At 52.5% G+C, this 13649-nt stretch overlaps 2 protein-coding genes across 7 annotated transcripts; one reads left to right on the forward strand and one right to left on the reverse strand.

The window, feature by feature from the left end:
• Nucleotides 1-1482: 1482 nt before the first annotated feature.
• Nudt17 (nudix hydrolase 17) lies at nucleotides 1483-6901 on the forward strand. 5 transcript variants are annotated; one of them, XM_028789658.1, is made up of 10 exons: nucleotides 1494-1695; nucleotides 1818-2028; nucleotides 2206-2231; nucleotides 2366-2458; nucleotides 2714-2812; nucleotides 2974-3110; nucleotides 3457-3618; nucleotides 3722-3977; nucleotides 4879-5617; nucleotides 6071-6901. In XM_028789658.1, exons 1-7 carry the CDS (start codon nucleotides 1504-1506, stop codon nucleotides 3614-3616), a joined length of 918 nt encoding a protein of 305 aa, XP_028645491.1. In that variant the 5' UTR covers nucleotides 1494-1503; the 3' UTR covers nucleotides 3617-3618; nucleotides 3722-3977; nucleotides 4879-5617; nucleotides 6071-6901. The 5 variants fall into 5 exon arrangements, with proteins under 5 accessions (XP_028645494.1, XP_028645491.1, XP_028645493.1 ...); XM_028789660.1 differs by having other exon boundaries at nucleotides 3929-3977; XM_028789661.1 differs by having other exon boundaries at nucleotides 1483-1695; nucleotides 1845-2028; nucleotides 3722-5617.
• Nucleotides 4000-13279, reverse strand: Pias3 (protein inhibitor of activated STAT 3). Of its 2 annotated transcripts, none has more exons than XM_028789656.1 (14): nucleotides 13188-13279; nucleotides 10086-10503; nucleotides 9848-9932; nucleotides 9660-9710; nucleotides 9353-9443; nucleotides 8325-8459; nucleotides 8050-8155; nucleotides 7510-7583; nucleotides 7240-7400; nucleotides 6306-6439; nucleotides 6058-6226; nucleotides 5768-5901; nucleotides 5577-5614; nucleotides 4000-5141 (listed from the first exon to the last, which is right to left on the reverse strand). In XM_028789656.1, the coding sequence occupies exons 2-14, from the start codon at nucleotides 10498-10500 to the stop codon at nucleotides 4875-4877; spliced, it is 1860 nt and encodes a 619-aa protein (XP_028645489.1). In that variant the 5' UTR covers nucleotides 10501-10503; nucleotides 13188-13279; the 3' UTR covers nucleotides 4000-4874. The 2 variants fall into 2 exon arrangements, with proteins under 2 accessions (XP_028645489.1, XP_028645488.1); XM_028789655.1 differs by lacking the exon at nucleotides 13188-13279 and adding an exon at nucleotides 12525-12632.
• Between the last annotated feature and the right edge of the window lie 370 nt (nucleotides 13280-13649).

The following is a 13649-nucleotide window of genomic DNA, read 5'->3' on the forward strand; positions in this document are numbered from 1 at the left end:
GATATGTGTCTACTTCTCCTCTCAGTGCTGGGACCATCTGGCTTAGACCCGCACAAGTCCTATGCAAGTAGCCATCCATAATCTGTGAGTTCATATATGTGCCAGTCCTTCTGTGTCAGACAGCCTTGTTTGCTTGGGGTCCCCCACCCCTTCCAGCTCTACGATCTTTCCAGCTCCTATTCCACAGAGTCTTCTGAGCCCTAAGGGGAGGGGTTTGAGACAGAAATCCCATTTAGAGCTGAGTGTTCCAAGGTCTCTCACTCTGTTCATTGTCTCGTTGTGGGTCTCTGCATTTGTTCCCATCTACTGCAGGAGGCTGCTTCTCTGATGCTGGCTGAATAGGACATGAACCTAAGAATATAGCAGAATGTTGTTGGTAGTCATTTTATTGCCATGTTTCTTTAGCAGAGTATAGTATTTGTTCCCCCCCCCTCAACCCCCAGGTCCATGGCTTATCTGGTCTCAGGTTCTAGCCCATCCCAGGAAGCACTGGGCATGAGTTCCATCTCATGGAGTAAGCCTTGATTCCAACCAGACAGTGACAACCTGAGGCTTCCCCCTGGGCTCACATTGTGGAAGGGGGAAACCAACTCCTCTGACTCCACAGCCTGCCATAGCAAGTGCATGCCCAACCTCCCCAACACTGGCATAAATAAATGTGATTAAATATTTTTAAAGATAAAAGATTGTGTCTGCCTTCAAACTACTCACCATCACTTACTAAGCATGGGATGCACGAGGGCCTGGGGTTTGACCCTAGAACTGCACAAACTGGGCATGTGATGCAGAGGGACGTGGAGACCAGCTAGTCGAAAGGCCAACTAACATCAGTTTTGGCTACACACGTTTGAGGCTATCCTGGATTACATGAGACCCTGGTTTACCCAAAAAAAAAAAGAAAAAAGAGAGAGAGAGAGAGAGAGAGAGAGAGAGAGAGAGAGAGAGAGAAACGGGCGGTGGTGGCGCACGCCTTTAATCCCAGCACTTGGGAGGCAGAGGCAGGAGGATTTCTGAGTTCAAGAGTTCGAGGCTAGCCTGGTCTACAGAGTGAGTTCCAGGACAGCCAGGGCTACACAGAGAAACCCTGTCTCGAAAAACCAAGAAAAATAAAAATTAAAAAAAAAAAAGAAAAAAGAAAAAAATTATTAGGTATCTGATGTGGGAGCATAGTTAATTTGAGATGCTCCCTGCTGAGAGGTGAACAGCCGCTTAAGTGAAGATCAGCCTTGGCTTGGTAGGGAATAACATGCTAGTCCAGAAATGATTCTGCCTAGGGATTACTGTCCAAACAGAGAAGTCAGAAATAATGCTAAAGGAAGTGAGAAACTGGAAGATTTATTTGTGCTTTATGAACATTACACCCAGGGATAGTCCCTAAAAGTTGTTATCTAAATTTCCCAGTGGGACTGGAAAACTTTGCTTGCGTGGGCCGGCCGGAAGTTGCACGCCTCACCGCGCTGTGCCATCAGGAGGCGCCAGGCAAGCAGTGACCAGAGCTGCGCGATGGCTGCCGCACGGTTGCTGCTGCGCCTTGCTGGGCGCCTGGAGTCAGTGAGCTTCACACAGAGTGTGTGTGGCCTCCTGGGCGCCAGGCAGGGACCCGGGCCGTGGCACACGCATTGCAGCTTGGAGCGAGGACAGCTTGTCCTCTCTAGCAATTCATTCCCCGGCGCTTCGGAGAGGCTTCCAATCCAGGTCGGGACGGAACCAATAGGGAAAGTGAGGGCAGTTTGGGGACAGGGGGGGTGGCGACAGGCCAGCTCCCACCATGAGCACCCTTAATTTCTGGAAGTCCTATCCTGCTTCCGAAATCTTAGCCTGGCCAAACAAACCCCTCTTGCCAGAGACCCCTTTTCTGCCCTTTTGCGGCTCTGGACCAGCAGCCTGAGGTCTCCAGGACAGAGCCGCTCACAAATAGAGGCGTGGATCTGGGTGTGGCAGTCATTCTTCAGTCCAGTGACCAGACTGTATTGTTGACCCGAAGGACATGCACCCTCCGCATCTCCCCCAATCTGTGGGTCCCTCCAGGTGAGCACCTAGGAACAGGGTCTATGGGAGACAGGTGCCCTTTTCCTCCATGTTATTGGGTAGTTCCATAGTGGTGACCCAAGGACTGTGTCCACAACAAACTTCCTCTGCCCACTGGAGAACAGGGTCTCTGATTGGAGACAACAACCGTTCATATTGGGCCCACTCCTCTTGCAGGTGGGCACATGGAACGTGATGAGGAGGTACCAATCTGCCGACCCAATCAAGAGACCCACGTGGAGGCACCTTGGGTGTGGGCTGAGGGAGGGAGGGACAGAGAAAAGGACTTGGTAGGGTTGAGCTTTGGATACTCTGACCTGCTCCCTTTGACTCCCAGATCCTGGAGTGTGGGCTTCGAGAGCTCTGGGAAGAGTGTGGAGTACAGCTACCCCAGAACCAGATTTCTTGTGTCCTTCTGGGGTTATGGGAGGTGAGAAAGAACGACCCCTAAAGCCCACTGAGTAATCCTTGTCTGCTTTGGGCAGTGAGGAAAAGTGTGGGTGGAGTCCCCAAACCATAGCTCTCACTCATGTCACCTTACCTGCTTACCTGTTGCTACCCACTCCTCCGGTTTTGGGCCAGCATTTTGTCTCCTAAAGCCCTATTACAAAGTCTCAAAGATAGTAAGTTTCTCAATATGCTATATCGGTTTTGTTTGTTCTTGTTGGTTTGCTTTTTCCTTCAGTCTGCCTACCCTCCTAGGCTGAGTTGGGGTTTTCCCAAATACCATCACCTCGTTCTCTATATACTTGTGATCTCCCAGGAGTCACAGGAGCAGCTCCAGGTAGGCTTGGCAGTGGGGAAAGACAGGATATGTGACCTGGTTGTAACTGTGAGTAGAAGACAAAGGGAGACAATCAAGCAACAAGCTGCCCCTGCTCCTTGTGTCTCCTCTCCACCTGTGGCCTCTTCCCCTAAGTGAAGAACCAACATGTCTGACCCCAGGCCAGGATCCACATAAATCCAAATGAGGTGAATGCCTTTATGTGGCTGGGACCAGATGTAGCAGCGGCTGTGGCTGCCACAGAGAGTGGGACAAAGACACCGGAACCTCTCTCCCAGGACATACCACTCTCTGTCTGGTAAGACTTTTTCCTTTAGCTATCAGCAGACAACATACATGCACAAGCATGCGTGGGGGGGGTGCAGTTTGTAGTTTCATGTTGTGAAAGAGATTTAGGGAATGAGTTGGTCTACTGATAATCAAAGACCATCTGAGACCAAAGACGCTGAATGTAGCTCTCACTGAAGACCTTGGTTTGAGCCCTTACTCTCCCATAGGATAGAGTCGCTTAAACCCCCTTTCTCCCAAGTGAGGTTAACATTCACTTGCCTTCTGCAATAGTTTGGAAGGATTAAATGGCTCAATATACTAAAGTTCATTGTAAGCCACAAGGCACAACCCAGACAGAAACTGTCACAATCCAGTGCAACCGAGCTGAGGGGTGATGGAGGAACGCAACCTCTGGTCCTGCCCATGCCTATACTCATGCGGACAACCCCAACCATGGCAGAGGAGGACAAAGAAAGGGTCAGCGCTGGCACCAAGTTTGCCCTCCAGCTCTGGCTGCAACATCTGGGCAGATGAAGGTAAGGAACGACTTGCAGGTAGCACAGCCTTGGTACAGGATGGTCTGGTGTTCTGAGGACTGCTCTTGGCCATGCTTGTGTGAAGGCCCCCACTCCTTCCCAGGTAAAAGTGAAGTTCACACAGACCCCAGACCAGCAAGGAAGCCTGGCAACCTGAGGTCTGAGGCCAATCCCTGGGATCTCCTTCAAGATGGAAGGACAGGTCCTACTCCATGAAGTTGCCCTCTGACCTCCACATGCAAAACCATGGCGCACATGCCCACATACACAGTAATAAACATTGTAAATGTTCTTTTTTTTTTTGTGAAAGGATGGAACATGGACCCTCTGCCCCACAAACCCTGGGTCTGGAATGCGAGGTACAACATCTCTTCCCCTCCATGACGCTCACAGAACATTCACAACCTTTATTGTAGGCGAGAACTCTGCTACAGCTCTGGGAGTAAAAAGTAAAATCACATCATAGGGCCTTGACCCTGAAGGGGCCTGAGTATGGGGAAGGAGGACACAGAGTTCCTGTGTCCCACAGAAGGTGCAAGAATAATCTAGGCCGGAACACAGGTCACTAGAAGCTTAGGCCCTTGGCTGTTTAGCATAAAAACATCATGAACTTAAATATATAAATAGAGAGACCCAGGCAGTAGACGGGCCACGCCCTGCTCCTGAGCCCCTGGGAATCACAACTAAGGCCTTGTTTCCTCCTCACAATGGGAAGTAAAAGGCAAGGGAAGTCATCTTTGGATACTTTGGGGTTTTCTTATTTATGTACAAAAAAGAAATCCGCAACCCAAAATAGAGTTCTCTGTCCATCTCTGACCTATAGCCTGACTATGGCCAAAGAGAATGGAATGGACATAAAAGACCAGATGTTTGGGTTTGGGTAGGGAAAGGGGCAGGAAAGTACCTTTCCCCAAGAGGCTGAAGATCTGGTAAAGGCTGAGGACCCCCTCTTCCCTCAGTTCCTATCCTTCCATCCACCTCCCACAGCCTAGTTTACCATACCCAAAGGAATGTGCCACCATCAAAGAACACTTCCAAAAACAGACCCCAGTGTCCTTTTAAAAAAGGTTAAATGTTAACCCTGTGAGTACTGGCCTTGTTAGTCAGTGATAAGGCCAAAAGCAAGTATCCATGAAGGTCTGGCCTGGCCTTTGGCCAATGACCCCTGAGGGATCAGAGCAGCCAGGGGTTGGGAACCCACAATGTGTCTGCTCAGTGCTGGGGCCAGTGGAGATTGATTTTGTAATCCAAATAACTCAGTCCAAGGAAATGACGTCTGACCGACAGCCAGTCAAAGCAGGACCTGAAGGCAGGGGTCCTCCATGCCCTTCCCTCAAGGAACTCCCAGGAGCCACAATGCTGCTGACACGACCAGGAGGGGGCGCTGGAGTGGAGCTGCGGTGAGAGCTCCCCAGTGTGGGGGCCAGTGGGCCCAGGAAGTGGGAAGGGGTTCCCCGGTACTGGAAGAAGTGGCCAAGGGTGTCCTGTTCATCTAGCGAAGTGATAACTGAAGGACCGTAGTGCTGGAGGGATGAAGGGCACAGCTTGACGTCTTATCTTGACTCAGCGCCTCGCTCACCTCAAAACCACCTCGTGGGGTACCAACCCTTGTGGATCTCATGGCACTCTTGAGAAGAAAAGCTGGGGACCTCTCTGACTCTGCTCTGTTCCCCCAGACCCTTCTCCTGTGCCTTGCCTTGAGACAGCCCCTTCAGACATCCAGTTCTTGGCTTTGTGGGTGTCTGAAATATGTGGAGCGCCCACTGGGGAAGGTTCTGAGTAATGTGGGAGTGAGTGAGCAGGAAGAGGGGCGCTAGGAAGGCACAGGTGTGAATAGTCTCCCCTCACAGAAAAGCATTTTTAAATCCCTAGGGAAACTGAGCAGGGGAAGAGTGTATCATCAGTATCTAGAAAGGACTCTCCCGGGTTCTTAGATCTTCTGAGACATGACCACTTACCTGACTCTCAGTCTGAAGGAAAGAAAATAAATCTAAACCTGGTAAGGAAAGAAAAATCAAAATCAACCCCCTTCTGACTCCTTTACCACAAGAAAAAAAAAATCCCCCTGTCCCTGGGGCTCTGCAAAGTAACAGGTCTGGAGAGGGTGACAGGGCAGGACCCTCCCTCCTCCTTAAGGTCAGTGTTCTACCTTGGATATCAGCCCCCAGTGGGAAAGCAGGTGGGTACTCATGGAGTGGGAGACCAGACAGGAAGTCACTGCCCAGTGTGCCCATTGCAGGGCTCCGCAGCACCGAGGACGGCTGGTGACCAGAGGTCAGGGCTCTGTGGGTGGAGAGAAAGAGCTGGAGAATCTAGGCAAGTGCAGTTACCCAAGGTCCCATTCCTCCTGCCCTTCCCTGTCCCAAAGCTCGCCCTGTGGCCAGAAGGCAGTTCTGGCATCTGTCCCTCCACTATAGAAGCAGCCTTTCTGATGGATACCCTTTGCTTCCAGGAAGGGCTGGAATGGCAGCCGAGGTAACGGGGCAGTGCTTCTTGATGGGTGGCAGATCTTCCTCATCTGATGAGCTTTCGATGGTCAAGTCAATGACTTCAACCCTCTTCTTATTCTCTGACTGATTTCCCTCCTGGACTGGGCTGTACTGGAGACCTGTGGGTGGTTAAGAAGGCTGTCTCAGAAAAAGGGTCACCCATGATTTAGTTCAATTGGGGAGCAGGGGGTCACTCACCATCCAGCCCATACCCTGGCGGGGGGCAAACCTCTGATGCCTCCTTCTTGGGTTTCATTGGACACCAGGATCCATCTTCCATGAACTGGATCTCATCACAGTCCGAACAGGAATTAAGAATTTCCATGAATAAACTAGGGGAGGAAGACATGGCAATTCATGAGGCTGGAAGAGGCTGGACCCGCCCTCAGGGTTCTGAGACTCACTTCCTGTGCCTTGGTCACCTCTTCTGCATTACCCACCCTACTGGACCTCTCTGAGCTGCTGCTGGAATCGAAACACAGACTGGGACTGAAGCTCAATAACAGAGCGCTTGCTTGGCATGCAGGCCCTGAGTCTGATCCCTAGCATTGTGGGGGAAAGGATGTAAGAGAGTTTCGGCACAGGGTTAAATCTTCCTAAGAGAAAATGTGAGAGCCCTGGTGGAGGCTGTGGAAGGGGACTAAGACCACTTAGGACCAAGAAAATCACTTGCTTATTAGGGGTTATGGTGGAAGACTAGCTATATAAGTACATCCAGGACCTCAAAAAACAAACAAACAAACAAACAAACCCTTACTGCATCAATCTAATAAATGCTTTTGTAACAGGAAAAATGAGGAGCCCGGCCGCTATGCTCTGTGGGAAGATCAGGTAGCTGTTGTCAGCAATGCATTGAAACGATTCAGTGTACTGCTCTGTCACTTACTAATGTGACCTTCAGCCCTAGGTCCCTTTTCTCATCTATCATGATGGCACCTATGTCGTGGGGCTATCATGAGGACTAATGAGAAAATGCATTCAGAGTGCTGAAGTCCTTAATGTCACACACATGGTGGTGGATGGTCAAGGAGATGGAGAGGGGAAAGCTGGGATTTATGGGAAGTAAGCCATAAACGGGAGAGGGGAGGCCTTGGAGACTGTCCTAGGAGACAGGGAAGCTGAAGAGCCCTACCCATCAATAATCAGTGACTCATAGGGAGCCTTCTTGTCACACACAGGGCATGTCCATGTTGGCTTCTTCTCATTCATCTGTAGATAAAGGGCAGCATCGAAACTCTGCAAGTGGGCACAGGTGAGGGCACGGCACGGGACAGTCAGGCGCATCTTCCCTAGCTGAGGAGAGGAGAGTTCACGCTAGCAAACCTTGCTCTGGTATCCTGAGGAACCCTCTTCAGAATGTAACCCACCCCACCTCCCACTTCCTGTCCCCTCTTGTACCCACCGGACACATGAGTGACACCCGGAGACTTGTAGTAGCCACTTCACTGTCGGGGTCAGCAGTCAATTTCTCCTTGACTGAAACAAGAGTGGGGCCAGAGCCAGGGGTGAGCGAGGCTGCCTGGCAGCAGACAGTCCCAGCTACGGCAGCTGAGGAGAGTGTCTGGGGGCCCATGGTGTGTCACAGGAGTGGAGAAGAGATGTCTGCATCCTTGAAGATGCTTAAACAATCCAGGGTAAAAGTGTGGGCTATGTTAGGGAGATCTAGATGGGAGGGAAGCATCATAGGAGATCAGATGAATGAACTTCAGGGCTTTTCAGCACAGAGAACTCATAGTAGAGTGGGGTTAAAGTCTCTGAGATACAAAACTGTTGTGTGATAAGCAACGCAAAGCTCTTCCAACTGCCTGAGGTTCTAACTCCCCAACTGAGACTGAGGAGAAAACCAGGGAGGCCATATGAAAGCTTCTCCTGATAAATTTAGCATGGAGGGCAGCAGCAAGCCCTGAGCCCAAAGCAGAAAGAGGAAAGGGCTATTACTCACTCAGTGCCCGGGAATGGTCTGGATTCCGGATACCCTTGGCTCTGAGCTTTTGTAGAAGGGTCCCTGCAGTCAACTGCCTCACCAGGTACACAGACAAGGAGTAATTCTACTTGGGGAAGGGAGAGGGGCCGTTAGCTTCTGCTGCCCACACCTCCTCTTTCCCGATAGCCTTTGTCTCACAGAGACCAGGGACAGTGGCCTTTAGCAAGCAGAAAGGCCTATGAAGAGCAAGACAAATCCCCAGCACAAAACTAGATGGTTCCCTGCAGGCTCACCCGTCCAAACTCAGATGACCAATTAACCACGATGGTGTTGGGAACAGTGGCTGAGAGTCTAGCCAGGGGTGTGATGTTGATCGGACGGCTGGGTCTCTTGGGCTCAGCCCCATTCTTGGTTGGAGGGAGGTAACCCTGAGGAAAGGAGGGATTTGTTAGTGGAGAGAGAGTGCTGGGAGGGGTTCCACTCTGACAACAGAATTCCTGTCTCAGATTACCCTCTGGAGGGAAGCCAGCTCACCTATGAGCAAAGGAATAAGGAGCCACTCCAAAACAAGGTCCTACGTAGGGCTATGTAAGGGGTTCACTTCAGTGGTCAAAGGGGGAGTTTATTGACCAAGGAGCTAGGAGCCCAGTCACTGGGTCCCAGGGGTCCACTTCATCTGATGTCACCTTTCAGAGGTCTTTTCTAAATCTCTGGGTTTTTTTGTTTTGTTTTGTTTTTTGTTTTTTGTTTTCCGAGACAGGGTTTCTCTGTGTAGCCCTGGCTGTCCTGGAACTCACTCTGTAGACCAGGCTGGCCTCGAACTCAGAAATCCACCTGCCTCTGCCTCCCAAGTGCTGGGATTAAAGGCATGCACCACCACTGCCCGGCTTAAATGTTTGTATTAAACTCGTGTCCCTCTCCTGAGTTCTGACAAAACTTATTCAGCCCTATTTTATTTTACTCATTTTTTTTTATTAATTCACTGAGAGTTTCATACAACGTGTTTTGATCCCATTCACCCCATCCTCAATTCTTCCCAGAGCCACCCCACTTTTCTACCCACCCAACTTTGAGCCCCCCTCCCTCTTATTAACGTATCAAGTACAGTTTGTGTTATCCATATACTCTTAAGATAGGTGGCCTTTCACAGGACCCCGGTTGACCTACTAGTCAGTCCTCTTTTAATTCTCTCTAGATGATAGTGATTTCATCAATAAAGTGAGCAACTACTACATGCCAGTCACTGTTCTAAGCATGTCTTTTCATAAGAGGTTTTTACTTAATATTTATCCTTTGCCAAAGAGAAAGACTCTGTACCTACCGGCAGGGGGCAGAGTTTCCCATTAACCTTGACAAAGAGGTTAGGGGGGAAATAGTCCTCCTGGGGGCAGCTGGTCTCACAGAGACAGAACCTGTTGAGAAAGGACAGGTGAATCGGGTAAGTGGCAGTTTTCTGAGGTGAATCCAGCACTGAAGCAAGGAACTCCAGAAAAAAAGAAAAAAAAAATTAGTTACAGGTATCTGTAGCCATCAGCATCCAGCAGAGTCCAGGCCAGAGTGGACTGGGGCTGGGGAGGAGGAGGATGCCGTCCTCCTGTTTAGCACCCACCCTTGTAAGAGCAACTTACCTGAGCTGCACCTGTATGGTATAATCGCACTTGGCTCCCGGCAGAACCTCCCTGCAACAAGGAAGAGGCATGTCAGTCCAGACGGGGAGCAGAAGAGCGTCCAGGGCACAGAGGAGACATGCAAAAGAAGGAGACAAAGCAGGACAGAGAGGACAGTCCCAGGGACAAGGCAGGGATGACCGGTGTACCTGGACGTGAGAATCTGCTGCAGCTGCTGGGGCGTGAGTGCGAAGGTAAAGTGGGCTTCCTCAAACCTCTGGCTGGAGGTGGATGCTGCGGACACAAAGGCACAGATAGTTGCAAGCCCACAACTGAGAAGCTACCTGCTTCCATCCCATAGTGCCAATCCCACAAGAGTAAAACCTAAGAGGAAAGATTCCAGCCTGAACCTGAATCTGGAAGGCCCGAGGGACCACTCAGCCATACCAAGGGTAGTGGGCCGGATGAGCTCCCCGTAGACTTCATAGAAGGGCAGTGGTTTCATGGTGACGTCAGGGTGCACAGGCTGGGGCAGAGGAGGGTGAATGTCCACCTCACGCTTAGGGCCCAGCAAGGTGCCAGGGGTCAGAAGGGAGGGAGGAATGGGAGCAAGGGAGCCAGGGGAGCCTACAGGAGAGGTGCCAGGGGGCAAAGAGAGCAAAGAAAGATCAGAAGGCCCCAGGGTCTTCCGCGGAAAGCGCCTGCGGTAAAGTTCTTTGATCTTCATCTGGACGCTGGGGGCACAGCTAGACTTGAGGAGGTGCAGGGCCTTGGCCAGCAGCTCGTGTTTCCGCCCACTCTTGTTCCTGCCAGCGAAGCCAAGGAGCACCTGGAGCTCAGACACTCGGAAACTCATCACCATGTGCTGCGGAGAAGAGCACAGAAACAATACGACTTCAAAAAGGCCTGTCCTGCTGGTGACATGGAAGCTGAGATACCGGGGGACAGTGCATCTCCTCTCCGTCCCCAGTGTCGAAAGGTGCTCTAAAGCTAGTGTATACCTCTGAGTAACTGACCTGACGGACTAGCTGAAACCACAAGGACCACCTAGCCCCGTCCCTACCCCTAATCCAGACATTCCCTTAAGCTGATTATTGTCTCTTAGGGCTCAGACTCTCAGAGCCCTAGCCTCCTGGGAAAAAGATAGGACACAAGGAAGGAGAGGATTCAGGGTAGACAGGCCCCATGAGAAAGAGGCCAAATGGCAAGAGGATTGCATCCCACCGCCACCCTCAGTCCATTCCTGTTCTCCCCATAGTTCTGAATTGAAACTTTTATGGTCTGGGATTTTAGGTCAGAGTCGAACACTCCATCCTCCTCCCCCTCCTCTCCACCTTTTACATTATCCACTCCCACTCCTGCCGCACTGTTTACTAGAAGGAAGCTACCAAAGCTTGTAGCGGAGAAGGGTGAACCCACAGTGATAGGTTATTTCCCTGCAGTGGAATGAGCCGATTCAAACCAGATTAGATTATATTAAAGGCAGGTTTATTGAGAAGTTGCCCCAAGGGATTGGGGGGGGAGGAAGAGGAGGAAGAGAGAAGAGGAAAGGGAGAGGGAGACAAAGAGGGAGAAAGAGAGAGAGAGCGCGCACGCAAAATGTCTGAATTATATAGGGAAGAGTCTTGGAGGAAGAGCAGCCCAGCCCCTGGGCTGGAAAGTTCAGGGTTGGGGGCAGGGTATGCTGGGTAGAGACTGAGGGATGCTGGGAGAACCTAGAGGCCAAGTCTGCTTTGGCATGTAAACTATGCACCTAAATCCCCTGTCCTGGGGTCTGAAACCAAACAGTCCAGAACTACTATCTTGCTTCTGTCCCTCATACATGGTATACATTGATAGCCTCCAGAGTGGAAACCAAGGCAAACTTCTCAACAGAGACCACAGGAGAATGAGAATGGGGCCCATGGACCAAAGCGCAGAAGTAAGTAAGCTCTTAAAGGTGTATGGCCCAGTGGCTAGAACTCAAGCTTGTCCAGGACAAGGATGGGGCTAAGCCAGAAGATGGGAGAATGAAGGGCTAAGGTTCTGTAGGATATCTTCAGGTGTGGTTCCCAGAAGACTGTGTGGTGGTGAAGCAGTATCTCTCTCCTTCTAGGGCTCCCCTCTGTGAATGTCTAGAAGACCTAGTCACGGGCTGATCATTGGCTCTCCCAAGTCCTTTTCCTCCTAGACTCCTTTTCAGGAATGTGATGAAAACCTTGTCCCTCTACCTTTCCATCCTTAGCTCCTCCTACTTGTTTTTATTTCTCCATTGGCTCTATAACTTATTTTTCTATCCAATGGTTCACACATCTCTCCCTCTCCAACGACAGTGCCTCATTAAGACAGTTCCTTACCCTAAGCCTCCAGGATGCTCCAGCCTCATCTCTTAAGGTACAGCCCCGCCCCCTTACGTCTCAGCAGCCTACCGGTACTTCCCAAGGCTCAGATGCCAAAAGCAGCCCCAAAGCCTCCACCCTAAGCTTCATGTCCCCCGGAGCCTGCCAACATTTGGTCCTCGGGTCCCATCCGTACGACTCCCCCTCACTGCCATATCTCTTGGCCTGATGGACTCACCCCTACGCCCCTAGAGCAGCTTTCCCTCGCCTGACCGTACCCTGCAACTACCTACTACTAAAAGCGGCTACGGCCCGCGTCCCCGCCCCCTGTGCCTCGGCCCTCCGTGGCGACAATTCCCCCTCCGCCCCACCCCTGCATCTGCCCTGCGGCCCCGCCCCCGGGGCGCCGCCGCAGCCCCTTCTCGCGGCCGCTGCCCGCGCATCCCTGCAGCCGGTCCCTGCCACGTCGCCCGCGCCCACCCCAGCCCGCTGCGCCCAGCCTAGTTGCCTCCCCGCCTCGGCGGCCAGCCGAGCGAGTCCTGCTGGGGCTGGGGGAGGGGGCCGGTACCTTTAACTCGCCCAGCTCCGCCATCTTGAGACATCGCAGGCGCCCCAGCCCGAGCCGGAGCTCAGGCCCAGGGACCGGCGCAAACTCTCCGCCCCAGCGCCGGCCGCAAAGGCCGCCTGCTCCGCCCCGTCCGGCCCCCTACACCTCCCCTTCCCGGCCCCGCCCGCCGGGCTTCGGACCGCCGCCGGCCTCGCCCCTTCTCCTGCAGCCCGGCGGCCCGGACAAGCCTCCGGGCGGCGGGCGACACGGTGGCCCCCGCAGGGAGTGTGCAGCCGGGGGATCGCAGGGCCCTGCGGGTAACGACGAGGAGGCGGGCCCGAAGGGATGGGCTTTTAGGGAACCAAGGATACTTGAAAGATGGAGGGAAAGTATCCGGAACTGCCTGAGCTCCGAGAGATGGGGGAGGGGCGGCGAAGTTGGAGCCCCTGTCCTCTGGAGAGCTCAGCAAGTTTAGTTAGCGAAATCCCAGAGTTCTGCCAACTCTGGGAGTGTTGCGCTCTGGTCCTTTTTGGGGAAGTTGGGGACTTGCGAACTGTTGGAGACGGCTGTTCGCAATCCTTCACCTCCCCCGAACACACAGCAACTACAAGCGTAGCTCCTGTTAGCGCCACACGACTCAAGGCTTGACAGGCAACAAAGTTGGGTGCGGAAAGCAGGACTTACCCGCAGAGTTGCGGGGGTGGGCCCCGATGCAGAAAGGGCTCGTGCAGCTCCTGCAGTCTGCACGGCTGGAGTTCGGTCAGGCAGCTGGACGCTGCAGCCGCAGCACCGCCCGGGCTAGAGCTCCGCCCGGCCGAGCGTTGTTGGGGGGCCGCCCCTTCCAGGGTAAGCCCGCCAGGACCTCGGAGAGGGGAGAGGGGCGGAGCCCAGGAGCCAGGCGGGAGATCCTGTGAGCGCTTAGAAGAGGTTCTGGCCGTTCGGTCTCAGTAGTCCTTTGATCCCTTGCGAGAGTGTAGGGGCTGGACCGGGAGGCAAGACTGTGTGCTTTGGGAATCTGGTTGTTTAGAGAGGTTCTATGGAGTTCTAGACCAGCCAGAGTTACATAGTGAGACCCTATCTTTAAAAAAACAAAACAAGACAAACAAGAGAGGTTCTAGGATGAGATCTCCATCTGTCTGGGGGGAA

Source organism: Grammomys surdaster, unplaced genomic scaffold (assembly GCF_004785775.1).
Source record: "Grammomys surdaster isolate TR1022 unplaced genomic scaffold, NIH_TR_1.0 125849, whole genome shotgun sequence".
Taxonomy (NCBI): Eukaryota; Metazoa; Chordata; class Mammalia; order Rodentia; family Muridae; genus Grammomys; species Grammomys surdaster.